The sequence below is a fragment of the Magallana gigas genome, chromosome 2 (genome assembly GCF_963853765.1).
Source record: "Magallana gigas chromosome 2, xbMagGiga1.1, whole genome shotgun sequence".
In the NCBI taxonomy this organism is placed as follows: Eukaryota; Metazoa; Mollusca; class Bivalvia; order Ostreida; family Ostreidae; genus Magallana; species Magallana gigas.
Window position 1 is genome coordinate 19,725,532 of NC_088854.1, and position 17,641 is coordinate 19,743,172.

General features: G+C 32.8%; 2 protein-coding genes across 3 annotated transcripts; both read left to right on the forward strand.

Moving 5' to 3' along the window:
* LOC105322668 (cap-specific mRNA (nucleoside-2'-O-)-methyltransferase 2) lies at window positions 1-8,763 on the forward strand. Of its 2 annotated transcripts, XM_034446785.2 has the most exons (12): window positions 3-743; window positions 1,107-1,315; window positions 1,565-1,762; window positions 2,005-2,128; window positions 2,232-2,488; window positions 2,697-2,873; window positions 2,978-3,100; window positions 3,589-3,747; window positions 4,146-4,277; window positions 5,170-5,268; window positions 6,880-7,045; window positions 7,157-8,763. In XM_034446785.2, exons 1-12 carry the CDS (start codon window positions 284-286, stop codon window positions 7,255-7,257), a joined length of 2,205 nt encoding a protein of 734 aa, XP_034302676.2. In that variant the 5' UTR covers window positions 3-283; the 3' UTR covers window positions 7,258-8,763. The 2 variants fall into 2 exon arrangements, with proteins under 2 accessions (XP_065931499.1, XP_034302676.2); XM_066075427.1 differs by lacking the exon at window positions 5,170-5,268 and having other exon boundaries at window positions 1-743.
* A 1,504-nt stretch (window positions 8,764-10,267) lies between these two features.
* Window positions 10,268-11,184, forward strand: LOC105322669 (sulfiredoxin-1). The gene is made up of 2 exons (XM_011421517.4): window positions 10,268-10,681; window positions 10,936-11,184. Exons 1-2 carry the CDS (start codon window positions 10,364-10,366, stop codon window positions 11,143-11,145), a joined length of 528 nt encoding a protein of 175 aa, XP_011419819.3. The 5' UTR covers window positions 10,268-10,363; the 3' UTR covers window positions 11,146-11,184.
* The last annotated feature ends 6,457 nt before the right edge of the window (window positions 11,185-17,641 follow it).

The following is a 17,641-nucleotide window of genomic DNA, read 5'->3' on the forward strand; positions in this document are numbered from 1 at the left end:
ATTTAATCTTTTCAAATGAAAATGAAAGTAGACCTACTTCTGTTTTCGGTTTAATTTTTGGTAGTGTTTAGGCGTTAACTGTAATTTATATGTTCTAGCGATAAAAGAAATTGGACAACGACGGTGATTTACACATCAATGAACAATTAGTTTGAATAGCTATGAATTTATCATCGAAAACGTTCTATAGGTGGTTCTTGTTCATGAATAGGAATGGCTATAGCTGTTCGTTGCAATAATTTCCTTATCATACATGAAATGACACGGGTATTGACGAACGACGATGGATTTTGTACGAAAGAGAAAACTGTCTTCGACGGGAAATCAATTGGATCCATGCTCAAAACAGAAAATCAAATCTCTCTTTGACAAGAAGTTTAGATACGGGATTTCTGGGGATTGGAAATTGCCACCACTTGTACAAAATGATTGTCAAAAGTGGGTTCACCCAGTTCTTCAGGGTATGAAAGAGGAACTGAACAAAGTGAAAGACAAATTAAGTGACAAGGAAATTTATGCATGGCATGAACACACAAAGTTTATGAACATTGCAGGCAATGTAATATCAAATGTTAAACAGATTATACGCCCAGAACTTTGTACGCAAGCTTGGTGCAAGTTTTACGAAATCCTGTCATCATATCCTTTAATAAACCATGAATCATTGAAGTTGAATACTGTTCATCTATGTGAAGCTCCTGGGGCCTTTGTCACAAGTTTGAATCATTATCTTGTGTCAAATGGTAAGTATATATCTCTTGCAGATTTCTTTTGCTGTGATGGATTATACAATTCATAAGCTGAATATTTGGGTGGTTAGCATTGGCTAGTAATGTATTATTTATCTGAAAGCAAGAATGCAATATGTGCATAAGAAAATATTTTAAACTTTAATACTATTTTTCCTGATGGCTCATTTGTTGGGTTATGTGCATAAATACTCTTCACTGAAAATTTAAATTCTTAATGAATCTTGATTATTAAATTCATACCTTTTAAGTTTACAAATTCTCAATAATTCACCCAAAATACTCAGTGAAATAGTGATAATCAATGAAAACTATATGTAGCTCCATCCTGAATTGACAAACTTTTATCTATTACAGAGTATAAAGGACTCTGGACTTGGTTAGGCAGCACTTTGAATCCTTACTATGAAGAGAATCCACTGGGAAAAATGATAGATGACGACCGCTTCATCCGAGAGAGCTTTGATTTCTGGTACTTTGGGAAGGACAACACAGGGAATTTGATGGATTTTAAAAACTTGGAGGGCCTTCTTGACTTAGTCTCTACAATGGGAGACATTCACCTGGTATAAATTTCCATTTGCATTTGAACTTTTCTGCATGATTTGTATCATTTTATAATAAATTGTGAATACTGATTGAATTCTGCACTGAAAATAACACTAAAAGTAGTACAAGATATGACTAGATATTCTGTTTGGTTCGTTTTTACCATAAATTACAGAATCATATTACTTGGTCTTAACAAAACTAAAACTTAAAGTCTTACCAGTATAAGAGACAACTTGATGTATATATTTTTTTCTTTGGGTCAGGTGACTGCAGATGGCTCCATTGACTGCCAGGATGACCCTGGGGAACAGGAGCAGATTGTGTCCTGTCTCCATTACTGTGAGGCTCTGGCAGGGATCCTGATTCTCTCTACTGGTGGTCACATGGTCATTAAAAAATTCACCATGTTTGAAAGCCAATCCATTAGTCTAATGTATATTCTGTGTTGCTTATTCAAAGAGGTAAGGTACCAGTTCAGGTTTTTAAAATTACAGTATATTGCATCACCATGAAGTAATCCCATTTTGAGCTTACAATAAAGTTTTTTTTATAAGTTTTATGCAGCAGATGAATTTTTTAAAAGAAATAATGAAAGTTTTTGAGTTTCCTCAACCTTAACAAAACTATATTATTTTCCAAAGAATCTTTTTACTGTAATAATAACTGCAATACATGTATGACATGTGTTATATGTTCATTAAAGGTCTATGTTTATAAACCGGCAACAAGCAAAAGTGGAAACTCAGAAGTGTATGTTGTATGCTTGAATTTTCATGGACTTCAGGAAAGAAAAGAGGAGTTCATTAAATTCTGTAAACCATTTTTTGGTGAGTTCAAACATAGATATTAGACATGTCAACCATAGGCATACATGTATGTGAAATATATATCCTTTACAAGTTTACTAACAAATACATCTTGAATTGATAGAGAATGGAATCTCAGAATTTCGATTCCCAGAGAGTTGTCTGCCTCCTGATTTTATGTCTGAACACATTAGAATGTGTGAGGAGTTTACTGACAGACAGATGGACACTATAAAATGCAACTTAGATCACTATCCCAGTATGTCTGAGCAGTATGGTCGCTGGATCGAAACTGTCAAGGACGCCTGTGCTGATATATACATCAACACTTATGAACTTCGTCCCATACCAATCAACTGCAGAATGTTTCCTTTCAAAAAGGTAAAGCTGTGTTGATCAAGCCAATAAAACCAAGTTTCCAGTCTGACTGCTTATTAAAGCTTACCCTCTTTTTGCATACACTTTGCAAGTGTTGTCTATTGCACATGTCAATTATTTTCATAATTATGAAGATACACACAAAGTATAAAGTAATTATATATGCAAGTGTAAAATATCCTCAGTATTTTTTTCTGAATTACAATTACAGAAAAAGAAGAAATTGCAGACTTGGACTCAAACTAAGTGTTTTTCTGCAGAGGCTTTAGCAAAGGGTAGAAAGGGAACATTCAATGATAGACAGAGGATTATGGGAGCATCCCTACTGGACAGGATTAAACAGATCACTCCATACAAATTAGAAAAACAGAATCTGTTTTCTTATGAGGTATGCATAATGTGAACAATGTCAAAGAGATATTCAGTTATAGGTCTTCAGATCTAAATTAGAAGAAATGTGAAATTGACCCGTCTTTGTAAATTATGTCACAGCCAGATCTGGAGCATGTGAAGGACATGGAAAAATGGACGTTGTCACATGGGAAACCAGTGGAGGATGTTCAGAGTTCTTGTTTCTGTGCCGGAAACATCATACAGCAAATGAATCTTCTGCAGGTACAAGCTAGAAAGCTATGAATACATGGACATATGTGTATTACATGCATACCAGCTTGATAAGAAAATAACTTATATGAGATTGTCAACATCAGCTTACAATTCTTGTTCTGAATGTACAGAATAATGTGTTCTTTGGATAAAATATCACTTGTGAAAGAACAACTGAAGCAAGTTACCAGCATTTAAAGTGTAAATTTCGTTATTCTCTCAATTGTATATTTTGATGAATTGGAGCCTAAAGACATCAGAAGATTGAAATGAACATGAAAATTCTAGCATAAAACCTAAAGGCTGTTGAATCATTGAGTGTATCAATAAATTACAGACATGTTTTTTTTTCTCAGAATGATAAATTCGTACAATTTTTCTTAATGATACAAACATGTACCTCATAGTTTTACAATTTCTTAAAGTTTCTTTAATAGTTTATTCAAATAGGATTGTTGATAAAAAATGCAGGTGCTCTAGTCTATTTTGCTTTTTAGAAATATCAGCAATGGACAGAGGAGGTAGAGGATTTGGTCACTGAGGCTTTGTCTGTTTTGTACTCGGTCTGTAACAAACCGATGTCCCTTAACCTCAGTGAGGCACTACAGGGGCACATAGATCTACAGAATGTCCAGCAATTGGACTTTGTTAAAGAAGTAAGTGATTAATGGGAAAAATAAATGTGAAAACAACAAGTTTTAAATCAGTTATTCCTATCTTCCTGTAAGTGAAGACTAGTTGAAAAGTAAATATTTAAAAAAAATGATAACAATATGCAGAACAGAATTATATTGAAATAAATAAAAAGGTTCTATCATTTAGAAAGAGAACAAGTACACTAACACCTATGTTAAACAATGCCAAGAATACCTTGGTGAATTAGGAGGGTGTTTTAGAGATCAAGTGAAAATCTTCAACTTGGGATTCTTCTTTATCAGTTAACATATCAATATCCACAGACTTCACAGGTGAAAATCTGATAGCAAAAAGATGTGTTTGTAAAAGTTAAGATAGTTGTAAATGTTGTTAGAAAAGCTATAATCATTTACTTCAGATTGTTGGTGGATGCTTTTCCAGTGAGAGGACAGAGCAGACTGAAGGACTTTGTCATGTAAAGGGAGACTACTCATCAAGTGAAGTAGACTCACAGGATTACTTACTGAAGGAAGTCACTGCTTTACTACGGGTGAGAAAAAGTTTGTCATAAGTACCTTAAGTACCTCATATAAATAGTTTACCTTTAGTACAACTTCCTATAGTTATATACCTGTATATGTTAGTAAAACTGCCTATTAAAGAGAGTGTATGATATGAAGGTATAACATGGACATATACCCAAACAGACTCATATCAAAGTCAAGTCATACCCAAAAAGATTTGAAAGCAATCTTACTAACACCAAGAAGAAGTTCTGGTACAAGTTAATTGTAATGAGAGAAGGGGTTGTCTGAAAATTCAAAATTATATAATTTACATTGTAAAACTATCGAAAATATGCCTCCAATATGTTTAAGATTTTATTGTCCCCCATTCTTACTCCCTGTGTTACTTGTATTATTATCATTTTTTGAGAGGGGGAGGGGGGGAGTTCCAATGCCTGTTTATGGTTACTTATCATTTGAATTTGATAAGTTTGAATTTCCTGGGGGTTCCAACTCCCCTTCTAGATCTGAGCATGATGTTTAGTATTTTTCAACAACAGCATTTATCACTTAAAATCTTTTAACATTTGCTGAATATGGTTATTTATTAAATGAGAAACCCATGAAGTGTATTCCCGATTAACTATAGTACTTTTTAATGATGAACCAGGAGTCAGAACTTGCATATCTTTACATTAGAGATAAAAATTTAGAAAATCAATGACCTTAAAAAAACCCCAATGTATTGCGAAAGATGTACAGAGGCAGGTCCTTTTGCCCACTTTCTTTGGCAATAATTAAAGGAATGTTTCCTTATTTTTCATTATGGATGATATACCCTTTAATGATAATGACAATTGTTTGATCTACATCAGTGAGCTATCTTCCAACTAGTTTTAACTAAATAGAAATGATTTATCCTTTTTTTTCTCACAGAATATTCAAAAGGGAAGTTCAGTGGTGTGGATATTTTCTACCTGTCTCCTGCGATGGACTGCAGGAGTTGTCTATCTTTTATCACAATGTTTTCAAAAGGTAAAATGTACATGTGCGTTGTAATTAAACTATATGGATACTCCGATACTGAAAGCATATTTCCATAGACTACATCTTGGAAATATTGTCATTTTGGGCACATCTACAGGTTCATTATGATAATGTTCTAATAAGGGATTTTAAGTGTAAATAAAAATCTCAAATAATTTTGAGACTTATGATTTTAAAGGTTTGGTTTTGATATATTTGCTTGAAAACCGACTGCCAGTCTTACAAACACTTAATGGCCATAAGCAAACTTCATGAAATTTTCTCGATTTCACGAAAAGTTAATGCCCTACTCTTGATTGATTCACACTACAGTATCATGATTGAAAAATCTCAATGATCACGTGAGTTCTATGACATGTTTATTAACAGTATCATGTTACTATTTTGACAGAGTTTTACTTTGTCATTGGTGGTTTCAAGAAATTTCACCGTTTGCTCTCGTGGCTAGTAAGCACACTATGTGCTCCTTGCTGGGGGTGTCCAATAATGATAATACATAGAATGTTGTTCAATTCTGGTTTTTAGACATTTTATTTCAAAGTAGGTATATAAATTTTCTGCATTTTGGGGAGGGGGGGGGGGAGTGAATTTTTGATTTATTGTTTAAAAGAATGATATATCAAACACATTATTTTAGATAATTTTGCAACTTTTAGTAAAAAAAAAAAAAAATACCATCCCACACATAATCCACTTATTCTGTATACAGTAAAACTCGTTTAGTACAAACTCGGTTATAGCGAATTCTCGGATATAGCTAAGTTTTTGGGATTTCCTGGTAAAATACTTAACAAACATTTGCAAAATTTTACGGTTATAACGAATTCGGATATAACGAATTTACGGATATAGCGAACTGATTTTGAGTCCCGTAGAGATGAAAAATAACGAAATTTAACACCTTTATGGCGAATTTCTTTACAGTTTAAAAAGTTTGCACTACCATTTAACAAAATAGTTTGAATGAATTTATTTTCATATTATTTTTTCAATTCACAACCCGATTTTTAATCAAGTATGGTATCAAGTAATGTATTTTTATTTTAAGCCTCAATTAGCAAAAAGTATAGTCTGGTGAAAGAAAACAAGTATATAGTGAATTCGCTATAGATGTTATAATTACGAATTTGTTATACGGATATAACGAATTACGGATATAACGAAGTAATTCCATTGGTCCCTAGGACTTCGCTATAACCGAGTTTTACTGTACTAGCATTTGATAATATTAAAGATTTGAATTTGAAGTAGGCAGATATGAAATTGCCTTTTATGAAATTTCCTGAGACTTGTAAAAGTTGTGAATCATTTTAGTGTATTTGTGGCTGCAGGATGTATGGTAATCTTTAAAATCATTGTTTCAAAAACCCAAAAGAGAACAGAAAATTGAAAGCTGCAAAATTTATAAAGATATACCAAATTCTAAAGAAATTATTACCATTCTTTTTCATAAATATAAAACCACTAATATTGTAAAATTGCTTCAAAATAATGCAATAGTAATAACTTTCATTCTACAAGAAAACATGTTAAATTTAACTCAGTCTACTAAAGTTTATACATTTACATGAATATAAATTGCTGATGAATGGATTTCAGGTGCTAATCATCCCCTCCCCCTCTTCATCACTGACTCAAGCCCTGGTGTGCATTCAATACAGTTCAAGCTCATCTCCCATTTTGACCCACTTGGAAACTGTTGCAGAACTGAGAACAAAAGAAGACACATTACTGGAAACAGTCCCCATTCAAGTTTTAGTGAATGGTACATTTTTTGTAATGAGTCAATGTTGGAGTAATTATATTTGTTTCAATTTTTTCCCAAAATAGTTAACTAAAAATTCATATCCATTCACATTTTGTATTGTCTTTGCAGATGAGGAGTTTTCTTATTTTTTAAGAAGCTGCAATGAATATGTGATCAAACGCTTCATCAATGAATCCCTACAGAAAATACTAGCTACAGCAAGTGAATGACAAAAGTTTAAGAGCAAACAAAGCATGTTTATGGAATTCATGTGCCAGCAATTCATTTTTTAATATGTTAACTGGAAAGCCATGGACAACAAACTACATGTACATGTATGTTTAATATACAGAAGAGAAGATTCCAAAAATATTTTTGGATTTTTTAATTCAAAAAGGATTTGATATACTATCAATAAATCAATTTGAAAAATACCTGTTTAATCATTTTAGCAATATAGTAGAGCTATGCTTTTAAATAGTACTCACTTTTTGTCATTTCTACATACAGTTTATCATTTTTTTTTTTAATAAAAGAGTGCATAATACTCCATGTTAGGCAAATATTTGTTCTAAATGGCTTACTGGGCTTTTTTTCTAAGGTGAGCTATAAGGCTGATTATAGTACAACAGCTGAAATTAGTCCAACTTTCCATGATTCAAAATTTCATGTAAGAATTGTTCCTTTCTATCTGCTGACACTTCAAATGTCTAGGTTCAATAATTTTGCCGGATCCATCAATTTTCAGGAATTTTTGCACCCCATCCCCCACCCCCAAATAATGTTGAAATAAATCCTTAAAGAAAAACTTTTAAAAACTTGATATGCATTACAAGGCCAGTTTTTTGTTAGCTGCTTCTAGCTGTCACAATTTGAACATTAGCTTCAATGAGCAATGTGGCCCATGAGCCTCTTGTTTTTTTGTTTTTGCTTTAAGGTGGTATGGGACACCTCCATCATGTCACATACTTCTGAATTAAATAAACAATAAAATAAAGCATAATTTTAAAAGGCCCTCCTCAATTGTTTCTTAACAGTGTAGCGCAATGGGTATGAGCATTGACTACACCCCTGTAAGGCCTAAAAGAAGAAGTTGTGTGTTAAGGGTAAGCCGACCTAACCTACAAAAATGCCCCGAACCTACCATTTTTAGATGTCTGTTTTTATCTGATTGTGAATTTTATATTATTTCTATTAAAAAATCTGTTTTTAAATATGACACAAACAAACATTCTTAGAATTCATGCAGAAAAAAATATGATAAAATTAAAAAAATCCCTACCTACCTAACCTAATTTTTTCATCAGTGTTACCCTAAACACACAATTTTTTTTATAGGCCTAAGTCATGAGTTTGACTCCTGCTGGAGCCAAAAAAAATTTTGCCAAATATTATAATATTTGAAAATTTTACGAACGATCAAAATATTTTAATTATAATGTACTTTTCCCCACATTAATATCAACAGGTGCACATGTCCCATACCACCTTGAGCATACCTATGTGCATGTTACTAAAATCTTTGTTATACATGTTCTTCACTGTTTGAATAGATTTAAGAAAAATATGAGGCTTAGCCACGAGCATTTATTATAGATGATACATGAACAAAAATGCAAATACATATCAAAAAAGAAAACAAAAAGCACCACAAATATTGATGAATTTATATGAACTTGACTGTCCCAAAATCCCCATCAGCATATTTGATTACATGTACTAAATATGCAGAATGTTTCCCACAAAGAAATATATTAATTGTCCTGAACTCTGGCAGATGACCTCAGTCCACTTGCTATAGCTGGTGTGTCATATCTCTCTTTCATTTCTTGCAACAAGGACCCTGGTAAATCCAGTGTGTCTAACTTGTCCTTTGGAAGATGCTTCCGAAAAAATCTTATGCAGGAGTCTTTAAGTGAGTAAACTGCAAAAATAAATAGTACTTTTACACTATTGTCAGAGAGAGAGAGAGCAGGAGAGAGAGAGAGAGAGGAGAGAGCAAGAGAGAAAGTGGACTTCAGCACTTACTAGGGATTGTAATGTTGACCACTTTTCTGATCGGCGGCCATTGGCCTGGTACCCAACCTGTCGTAGGTTCATACACAGATTTCAGATTAACTACAAGTCTCTCTCCAGATTCTACATCTAAGAATATCCAGGGATGCCCCACATAAGTGTTCACATCAACGAATTCATAAGATTGCAAAGTTTTGTATTTCACTCTTGCACCTTCATAGTTTAACCATATTATGTCAACTCCTCTTTCAGTCCTGTTATAAAAGCGAATGAGAGAGCATATGACAGACTTTTTGGACTTTCTCACTTCCACCCCTTGGTTTACAGAGGCTAATGCCATGCTTTTGCTTAGCCGATTATGTCATTCTTGCACTTTCTCTTAAAAATTCTGAGTAAACACAACTGAAAAAAAAAAAATCAGAATTAATTTTCATACTAAAAATTTGATTTTAAAATCGACAATCTTCAGCAAAACATAAAAGGATACAGCAATATGGAAATATTTAAAATGTAACTGAAATGTAACTGAAAGTATTTAAAATTCTTTTTAAATGCAAGTTGTTCGATGGCATCATTATGATTTTTTGGGAATTTACACTGACCATTGTAAAGAACAAAACAGAAAATTGTGTATGTATATATGACAATGCAATACTTTGTTTACACTGAGCTGTTTATGTTTAAAAATTTCTCTACATTCATTGCATGCATATACAGTAGTAGCTGCCAATAGTCTGTGAGTTAACATGGGTAATGGTAGCGGAGACAAATTTAACCAAAGGGGAAAAAACCTTAACCATGTATAAATAGATTGTCTGATAATGTCATGTTTTTTAAATAGGGTGCAACACAACACAGTCTAAATTTTAGATTATTAAACTTAAGAAACATCTCACGTAATCTACAATATGAATTAAACTAACCTTATAAAGTGTTTAAACATACACTATGAGTTTATAGCTTGACTAAGAAGTATAAACTTTCCGAATTGTTTTTTTTTTAGGGTTTGGCTAAAGAGAGAACAGATATATGCATTTCCATTTTTCATACCATTGTAGAAACCAGTGACAGAAAATATCAACAAAATTCAATTTAAATAACAAAGATATTAAACAATTTTTTAAGACCACATCAATGACTCCTTATACAGAAAGTAAGTCTTTACTTATGAACAAAGACGACCCTGACTTTAGTAATATCTTCTACATTTGTTGACATGAAAGGCTTCCGGTTGCAAAACGAAAATAGAAACTGAAAGGAAAAGAAATCTCTCATGCAAATTACCGCAAAAAGCTAATCTTAAGTTCGGTTAACAAAGCTATGACAGTTATTCCAGAGAAAAAATGTAGCCTCTGTCAGTTTGGACCACAGAATGTTTATGTATTGATACTATTTAGCTTTGTTATTTTCAAAGGTCTGGATTCTGTGTCGTTTTATGCAAGCTGTCCTACTTTCATTTTCCCGAGTAATTGGTTTCTGGAGCTGAACAGGCGTTTTAAGATGTCAACAGACCAGGAATCATCTATCCACAGTAAACACATTGCAGAAGTACACAATGTACCGATATCAGTTTTGATTCGACCGTTTGCATCTGTTCTAGATAATGTCAAAGTGGAATCTCTGATGAAAACCATACAGGTGGGTTATATTACTACGTACAGTAGTTGCTTTCATCGTCGGAACCAACGGTTTCTCTGTTGTTACACTGGTCACGCAGTTTTAACAGATAGAAAACCTGTGGTTTTCGACGATGGTTCCTTTGATTGTTATCCATATCCATATAAAGTCGAAAGTTGATTTTTTCATGTAAACACACATTTGTTAAAAATGCACGAATACTTAATAACCAGACTGTGACATTAATATTTTTGAGCAATTTATCCATTTTTTAGAATGAGGGGGAATCAGACAACGTTCCACCGATCGATGTTTTGTGGGTCAAGGGGAGAGAAGGAGGGGACTATTTTTACTCTTTCGGGGGCTGTCATCGATACGAAGCATATAAACGTTTAAACAGAGAAACAATTCCGTGCAAACTGTTTAGATCCACTACTGGTGATTTACGAACGTATTTAGGAAGTTCAACGCCAGATTTGTTATAGTAAATTACCTGTTAATAAAAATGCTTGAATGTAAACTCATTAATTTTGTTATTAAGATGTGTATTTCTTACGTATTTTCGTATAAATGTATGTCATAGAAATAGCATCTTCCAAGAAAAGGAGCAGAATCGACAGAAATTCCCCTCCGGGTCGCAAGGTTTAAAACAAACACTATATAATTGATTATGCATTTTTATTTGTTTATTTGGAGTCGATTTATATTTTTATCGTGATAGAAAGAAAATAACAACATCTAGATATTGTATTATAATGGTGGAGAGAGATTCTAATGCACTTTTTAAAAATATAAAACGCATTTCACAACTTCAAATGCGGTCAATAGATGTTAATTTATTTTCTTTTTATCATTTGTTTACCCAATTCAATGAAATATTATTATTAACCTTGTTAAAATACCCAATGATTTTACTTTGGTTCAAAACTAAAGACACACAAAAGAAGAGCTGTAAAGTTCATGGTAACTCATTCAAACCCGCGACGGTGTTTCTCTTCTCAGCGGACGGTGCTCGTTGTCCGGCTATGGTCTATTTGGACCCGCAGACCAATGATGACACGTGTTTGCACGTCTTTAGCACTATAAGCTACTGCACACAATGCGGGCGATTCCTGAAATTATATAGTTAATGCTAATGAGCTGGAAGATTTTCTTGCTACTAGTGATATTGATTTTCTATACCAGCATCACAACAACTGATACGATTTATATCTTTAGATGAAACACATTGAATAAAACACAGATGAAGTATTTCTTAATTATTGAGGGCAATACGTAACCAAATTATTGACGTTTCTGTTTTTCTTGTTACCACTTAAGCTCGTGTTGTACATGTTTATTGTATTTTTGAATGGTGGATCGATAAAAATTCATTTCTTACATAAAATAACAATAAATCCATATACCTGCTGTGAGCATAAACAATTTTCTCAAGGATTTCAAACTTAGTTATTGGTACTCTCAATTCAGCAACGTCGTTATTATAATTTTAAATGAGTTTTCATTGCAGTCGAACAACATTTCCATCTTTGATAACGGTAAATGTTATTCAAGTTTCTGTTAACTTTATCAGGGTTTGATTTTGTAAGGCTTTTCAATTTAATTGTCCAAAAATATTTGGAGAAAGAGGCGAGCAAGTTCACATTGCAACCAGGTGCGGGACTATTATCGTTGGATTTGTGGGAGAATTTGAATATTCCATATAAAAGCACGGGCCCACGAAAGTCATTTAAAAGATGATTAAAATCTGGAAAGAATGATTAAGATCGATATTACCATAAATGTACACACTTCCGGAAAATTGCAAGCCTCAGCGACCCTCTCACAAATCTGACATATTTATGCTTTAGCGGCTTTTCATTGCAGTGCGGTCTTTTCCATATAAATGCCTGATTGGGGTCATTTCGATCATCGCTTGTATTTTGTGAAATGAAATGTAAATTCTTTATTGAATGTATGTGTTGGGGTGTTAACTGCCTTACTAAAACCTTTCCTGTTATCGTATTATTATTCAGAGTCATAATTCATTAATTGCGCTATCACATCAGTTTCATGCGCCGGCGACCTCACAGAAAGACGCCCTACGTGGTCAGAATTTTGTGTTCCGGTCTCGCTCATTTGAGTCCCACGGCGTTCGATTTATGTCGCCTGTCCCCCAGGTGTGAACATTACCTATGCAATTAATACCTTAATTTTACAATTTCCATTCTCATCAGGGGCCCTCATCACTTTAATATTTCATATTGCTACTCAAATGGCGTGAAATTGAACGGTAAAGATCTTGTTTTATATTTATGGACAATCTTTGATCCATTCAGTAGAGACTGATATACAAAAACTAGAAGTTATCATTATATTAACTATTAATACAAATAATTATATATGATCTTTTGCTCTTTAAAACAAATGGGTAATTTTTCGGTCGAAAACGTTTACGATTGAGTGGGACTTAAAAGTACCATTCTGCGCATTTAACGAGCACTTTCTCTGTAAACAATGCACACAATACATGTCCCTAGTCATAAAGAAATAATTGGGTTCAATAAACGACCACGAGTGTGACAATGGTCGCCTAATCTCGGTTTCTAATCTCCGGATTATGATAAATAGATATGTTGTTCCCGATTTACACAATCCAAAACAGTATAGGCTATCTACAGCAATCAATGTCTATGCATTCGTGTCCTCTAAATATACCAGAAAATGAATTATTGAGGAAAGAATTTGAATATTAAATGGAGTATGGAACAAAACCATTATTTAAACTTGGAATGCGCGTGAAACTATTAAGGCTGATATTATGTTGAAGAAACCAATTGAGGGTTTCAATATCTGTTAGCATACCGTGCAAATACTTATAACATGTTCAGTACTCGGATCCATTCTAATGAACAAATAATGTAAAACAAACTTCAAGATTCATTTTCTAAAATTGAATTTTTACATAGGAATATATAGAAAAAATTCTTTCAAAATCTGTATCAACATTTGTTGATTCTCAGTTGTTTAGACTGTGGCATTGGATAATTCTTTGGCTACATAAGAGGTTCAAAGTTTGATGAAGGTTTATATTTATATGAACAGTTGTTTAAGATCATTTGAGAATGGTGCATGTAATGCTTAATGTGTGATATAACTATGAAATCATCTGGTTCAACATAAAAAAAATCTGTAGAAAATTTTGAAAATCTTTTAAATCAGGATCTATTTTACTCGTTCATTGCCCCGATATATTGGATGTGACTTCATAAAGCTGATTTTATTATGATTAGTGTTTGTCAGGTGAGCGATGTGGCCCATGGGCCTCTTGTTTGGTAACTGTTTCACAATTCTCGCTGCGTTAAAAATAAATTTCATTATTAACATACAATGATAAGTTTTAAAAGGAATTTATTGTGTGAAAGTAGTAATAAAATTGCAAATTTAAAAATGCCATATTTTAAAATAAGCAGAGTCGGTTACAATACCCTTAACGTTGCTTGTAAAAATGAACACTGGAAACATATTCAGGCAAAATGGTTTTATAAGATAATAAGGTATGGATTTTTACTTACAGGCTATGAAAGATGTTTTGCCTAGAAGGTTATTTCATGTATTAAAGTTTGTTGCAAATATTGACCGAAATTAAGATGTCAACAGATTCTCAATCATAATTACGACTATCATATATTAAAAATCTACATTATCAGTAGCCGAATTTTTATATTTGTAAACATTTTTTTAATGAAGCCGATTGTAGTTGATTCACCATTACTTTGGTTATACATGTATAATTATAATTGTGAACCAATTATTTTCCTTTGAACCTCCAAAAAGTAGTAATCCACTGAAATTATTGATAATTGGTAATTTCTTCGATAAAAAAAAATAACAAATCTCTAAACTTTGTCTATATTTAGCTTCAACGAAACAAAAAACGTATCAGCAGGAATCTTCATCAAGCTATCATATGACTGCATGCATGTCTGAATAAACGTCTTGGACCTAATTTTGTCACCCCGCCATAACTTTATAGAGTGTACATCTTATCCTAAGATCACCTCAAGGTTTTGATACTCTTTCAGCGCTGTTGTGATGCCTTTTCACTTGAACAGATAGTTTAATACGACCATTTGTAATGTGAATGAGTTTGACAATAATAATTAATCAGATTTATTTTTCCAAAATGATCCATGAAACCTTCCTCTCTTTTTGCAGCATTGTTTAAAATACTCGATAATTTGCACATGTTCATTTCATCCTAAAGCACCCGATTTTCGGCACTAAGAAACTTTGAGTTTTTCTTACTCATGATGAAACAACAATTAAGAATGAACCCGTTTGGATTTTATATATGACTTTGACATGTATAAGTCGGCGTACATTGCTTTGATTCAACCAGATAACCTTAAAAAGTCTCGTTGTTTCTTTTATAAAAGATTTATTACATGTATAATATGTTTGGTTTTCTATGTGTTCAACATGTATACAAAAAAAGTTGGACATATGGAACTCGAAATTGTAATCTGTTACACTTTTGAAGCATTGTGGAGCATAAATTTAAAACATAATAAAACACACCGGTATGTATTTTGCTGATTGTGTTCTTATATTGATCATAAATGTATTTTTTAATAAGTTTCCAAATATACGTTAAACATTTACTGCATGTTTTTTAAGTTCGTGCATTGCAATTTTGTGTGTAAATAGATTCAACCATTTTTAAATTTATTCCATTTTTTATCAACCTATTTTTAAAAAGTCATCATAAAGACATTTCTATTATATAAATAGTGCCTGTTTGGGAGGGTAACAGTTGAAATTGACACCCCGAGAAAACCATTGTCAACCGACGCGAAGCGGAGGTTGACAATGGTTTTCGAGGGGTGTCAATTTCAACTGTTATCCTCCCAAACAGGCACTATTTATTTTGTTATACTGAATGTCTTTTTTAAAATTTTTAAGAAAATTTTACTGCTTTTATATAGGAATAACGTGAATTCTACAGCGAACCGTACGCGCATAATTTTCGCGCATGTAACATTTTTTAATGTTACCCGTTGCCAAGTGCGTTGCTAACGCTGAGGGTAATAGTAAATATTATTAACTGCGTCTTAACCAATCAGATTTCAGTATTTAACATGAAAGTATAACAATATATAAATAGTGCCTGTTTGGGAGGGTAACAGTTGAAATTGACACCCCGAGAAAACCATTGTCAACCGACGCGAAGCGGAGGTTGACAATGGTTTTCGAGGGGTGTCAATTTCAACTGTTATCCTCCCAAACAGGCACTATTTATTTTGTTATACTGAATGTCTTTTTTAAAATTTTTAAGAAAATTTTACTGCTTTTATATAGGAATAACGTGAATTCTACAGCGAACCGTACGCGCATAATTTTCGCGCATGTAACATTTTTTAATGTTACCCGTTGCCAAGTGCGTTGCTAACGCTGAGGGTAATAGTAAATATTATTAACTGCGTCTTAACCAATCAGATTTCAGTATTTAACATGAAAGTATAACAATATAAAATATCATACTCCTGATAATCTTGATGATTATTGATGATCTTTGGTTTCAGTTTAGGTTTAAAGTTTTAAGTTATCATATATCTTGTAGATGTTTAACCTATGAAATATCAAATTTAAAGTAATTGAATATTTCTTTTTGATGATGTAGAGTATAAGTGGCAAATACTAGGAATTGTTTTAGTGAACTTCTTAATACTAATTGTATTTTTGTGTTATTTCTTTCTTGTTTTTAACTAAAACTTCCTGAAGGCACCACGTGAATCGATAATTAATTTTTGCGGTGCAAAAGACTTCCAAATTTTATTTGCATAGAAAAATAGATAAACATGTTTCTTAGAAAGTTTCGTGAACATGCCTGCAGATTCACAATTTGTTCACAGTTTTACAGGTTGAATTTGTCTAAAAGAGATCTGCAGATATAGGTTTCAGAAGCCAATTATTTTCTCTTCCTCTTTTGGTTTTTTAACCAAACTGAGTAATCTTTAAGATGAACAAGTAACCAGTTTTGTGTCGTGTAATAAAGTTACCTGTTTATTTACAGCCTTAACTCAATGTTTTATCCATATAGATATATTTACCTAGTCTGCCATCATACATAATTAATTAAAGTATAACTTAACTATAGAAGTCATTGAACTAAATAAATGTAATTATAGATATTGCCATTTGTGAAACAAAAAAGTTTTTGAGAGAGCCAAGAAACCGCGTAAAACGGTGATGTTTTATGAAATTTATCCTCATTTACTATTATATGAACTCACAGTGGAATACTTAGCATGCTAAATTAGTGAAATGACATAAAAACAGACGTTGACATTGCGCATTAGACAGTATTTGTGAAAATATTCTGACGGGAAACAACTCTCAATGGTATATTAAAAAACTAGTGGATATAGTTTCCACAGAAGTTAATTACAATTAAGATAGTTACTCGGGGAAATTTACCAAATTGGTATCATCATTCAAAAGGTAGAATATCGGAGAGCACAAAGTGACTAAGGTTTCCCGTTGGGAGACACCAGTTGTCTTCTATAAAGCGCAGCTTTCCCGCTCGTATATTGTCATGTGCGTGCAATATCGCTATGTGAAAACATTTGCATCGTTTTTCATGTTCATTTTCAGCACTTTAACAATAATTAATCCCATTTCCAGCACTTTCTCGCCGAAAGGTCTACTCACAAAAACAAGGTTCAAATAAACAAGAAAATTCGATAAATCTAGATTGCCATAAAACTATTCGCCCATCTGCCAAAGCAGGGGATGTTTTTAGAGAAACGCCATACTTGGTTCCTTGCTCTGGGATGTTGTAATCCATTCGAGACGAATTTTAATCACATTAAACTCATTTCATTTGTTATTCCCAAAAGTATTTTTATTCATAAAATTCATTCCATAATTACAATGATCTTTTGTGGTTTTGTGCATTCATGCTAACTACTCATCAAATTAGGAGCACGTAATGTTCCC

Coding starts and splice junctions, on each gene's coding strand:
- LOC105322668 (XM_034446785.2), top strand. CDS start 284: ATGGATTTTGTACGAAAGAGAAAACTGTCTTCGACGGGAAATCAATTG. Junction 1,763..2,004: donor TGTGTTGCTTATTCAAAGAG/GTAAGGTACCAG, acceptor TGTTCATTAAAG/GTCTATGTTTATAAACCGGC. Junction 3,101..3,588: donor AGCAAATGAATCTTCTGCAG/GTACAAGCTAGA, acceptor TTTGCTTTTTAG/AAATATCAGCAATGGACAGA.
- LOC105322669 (XM_011421517.4), top strand. CDS start 10,364: ATGACAGTTATTCCAGAGAAAAAATGTAGCCTCTGTCAGTTTGGACCA. Junction 10,682..10,935: donor CTCTGATGAAAACCATACAG/GTGGGTTATATT, acceptor TCCATTTTTTAG/AATGAGGGGGAATCAGACAA.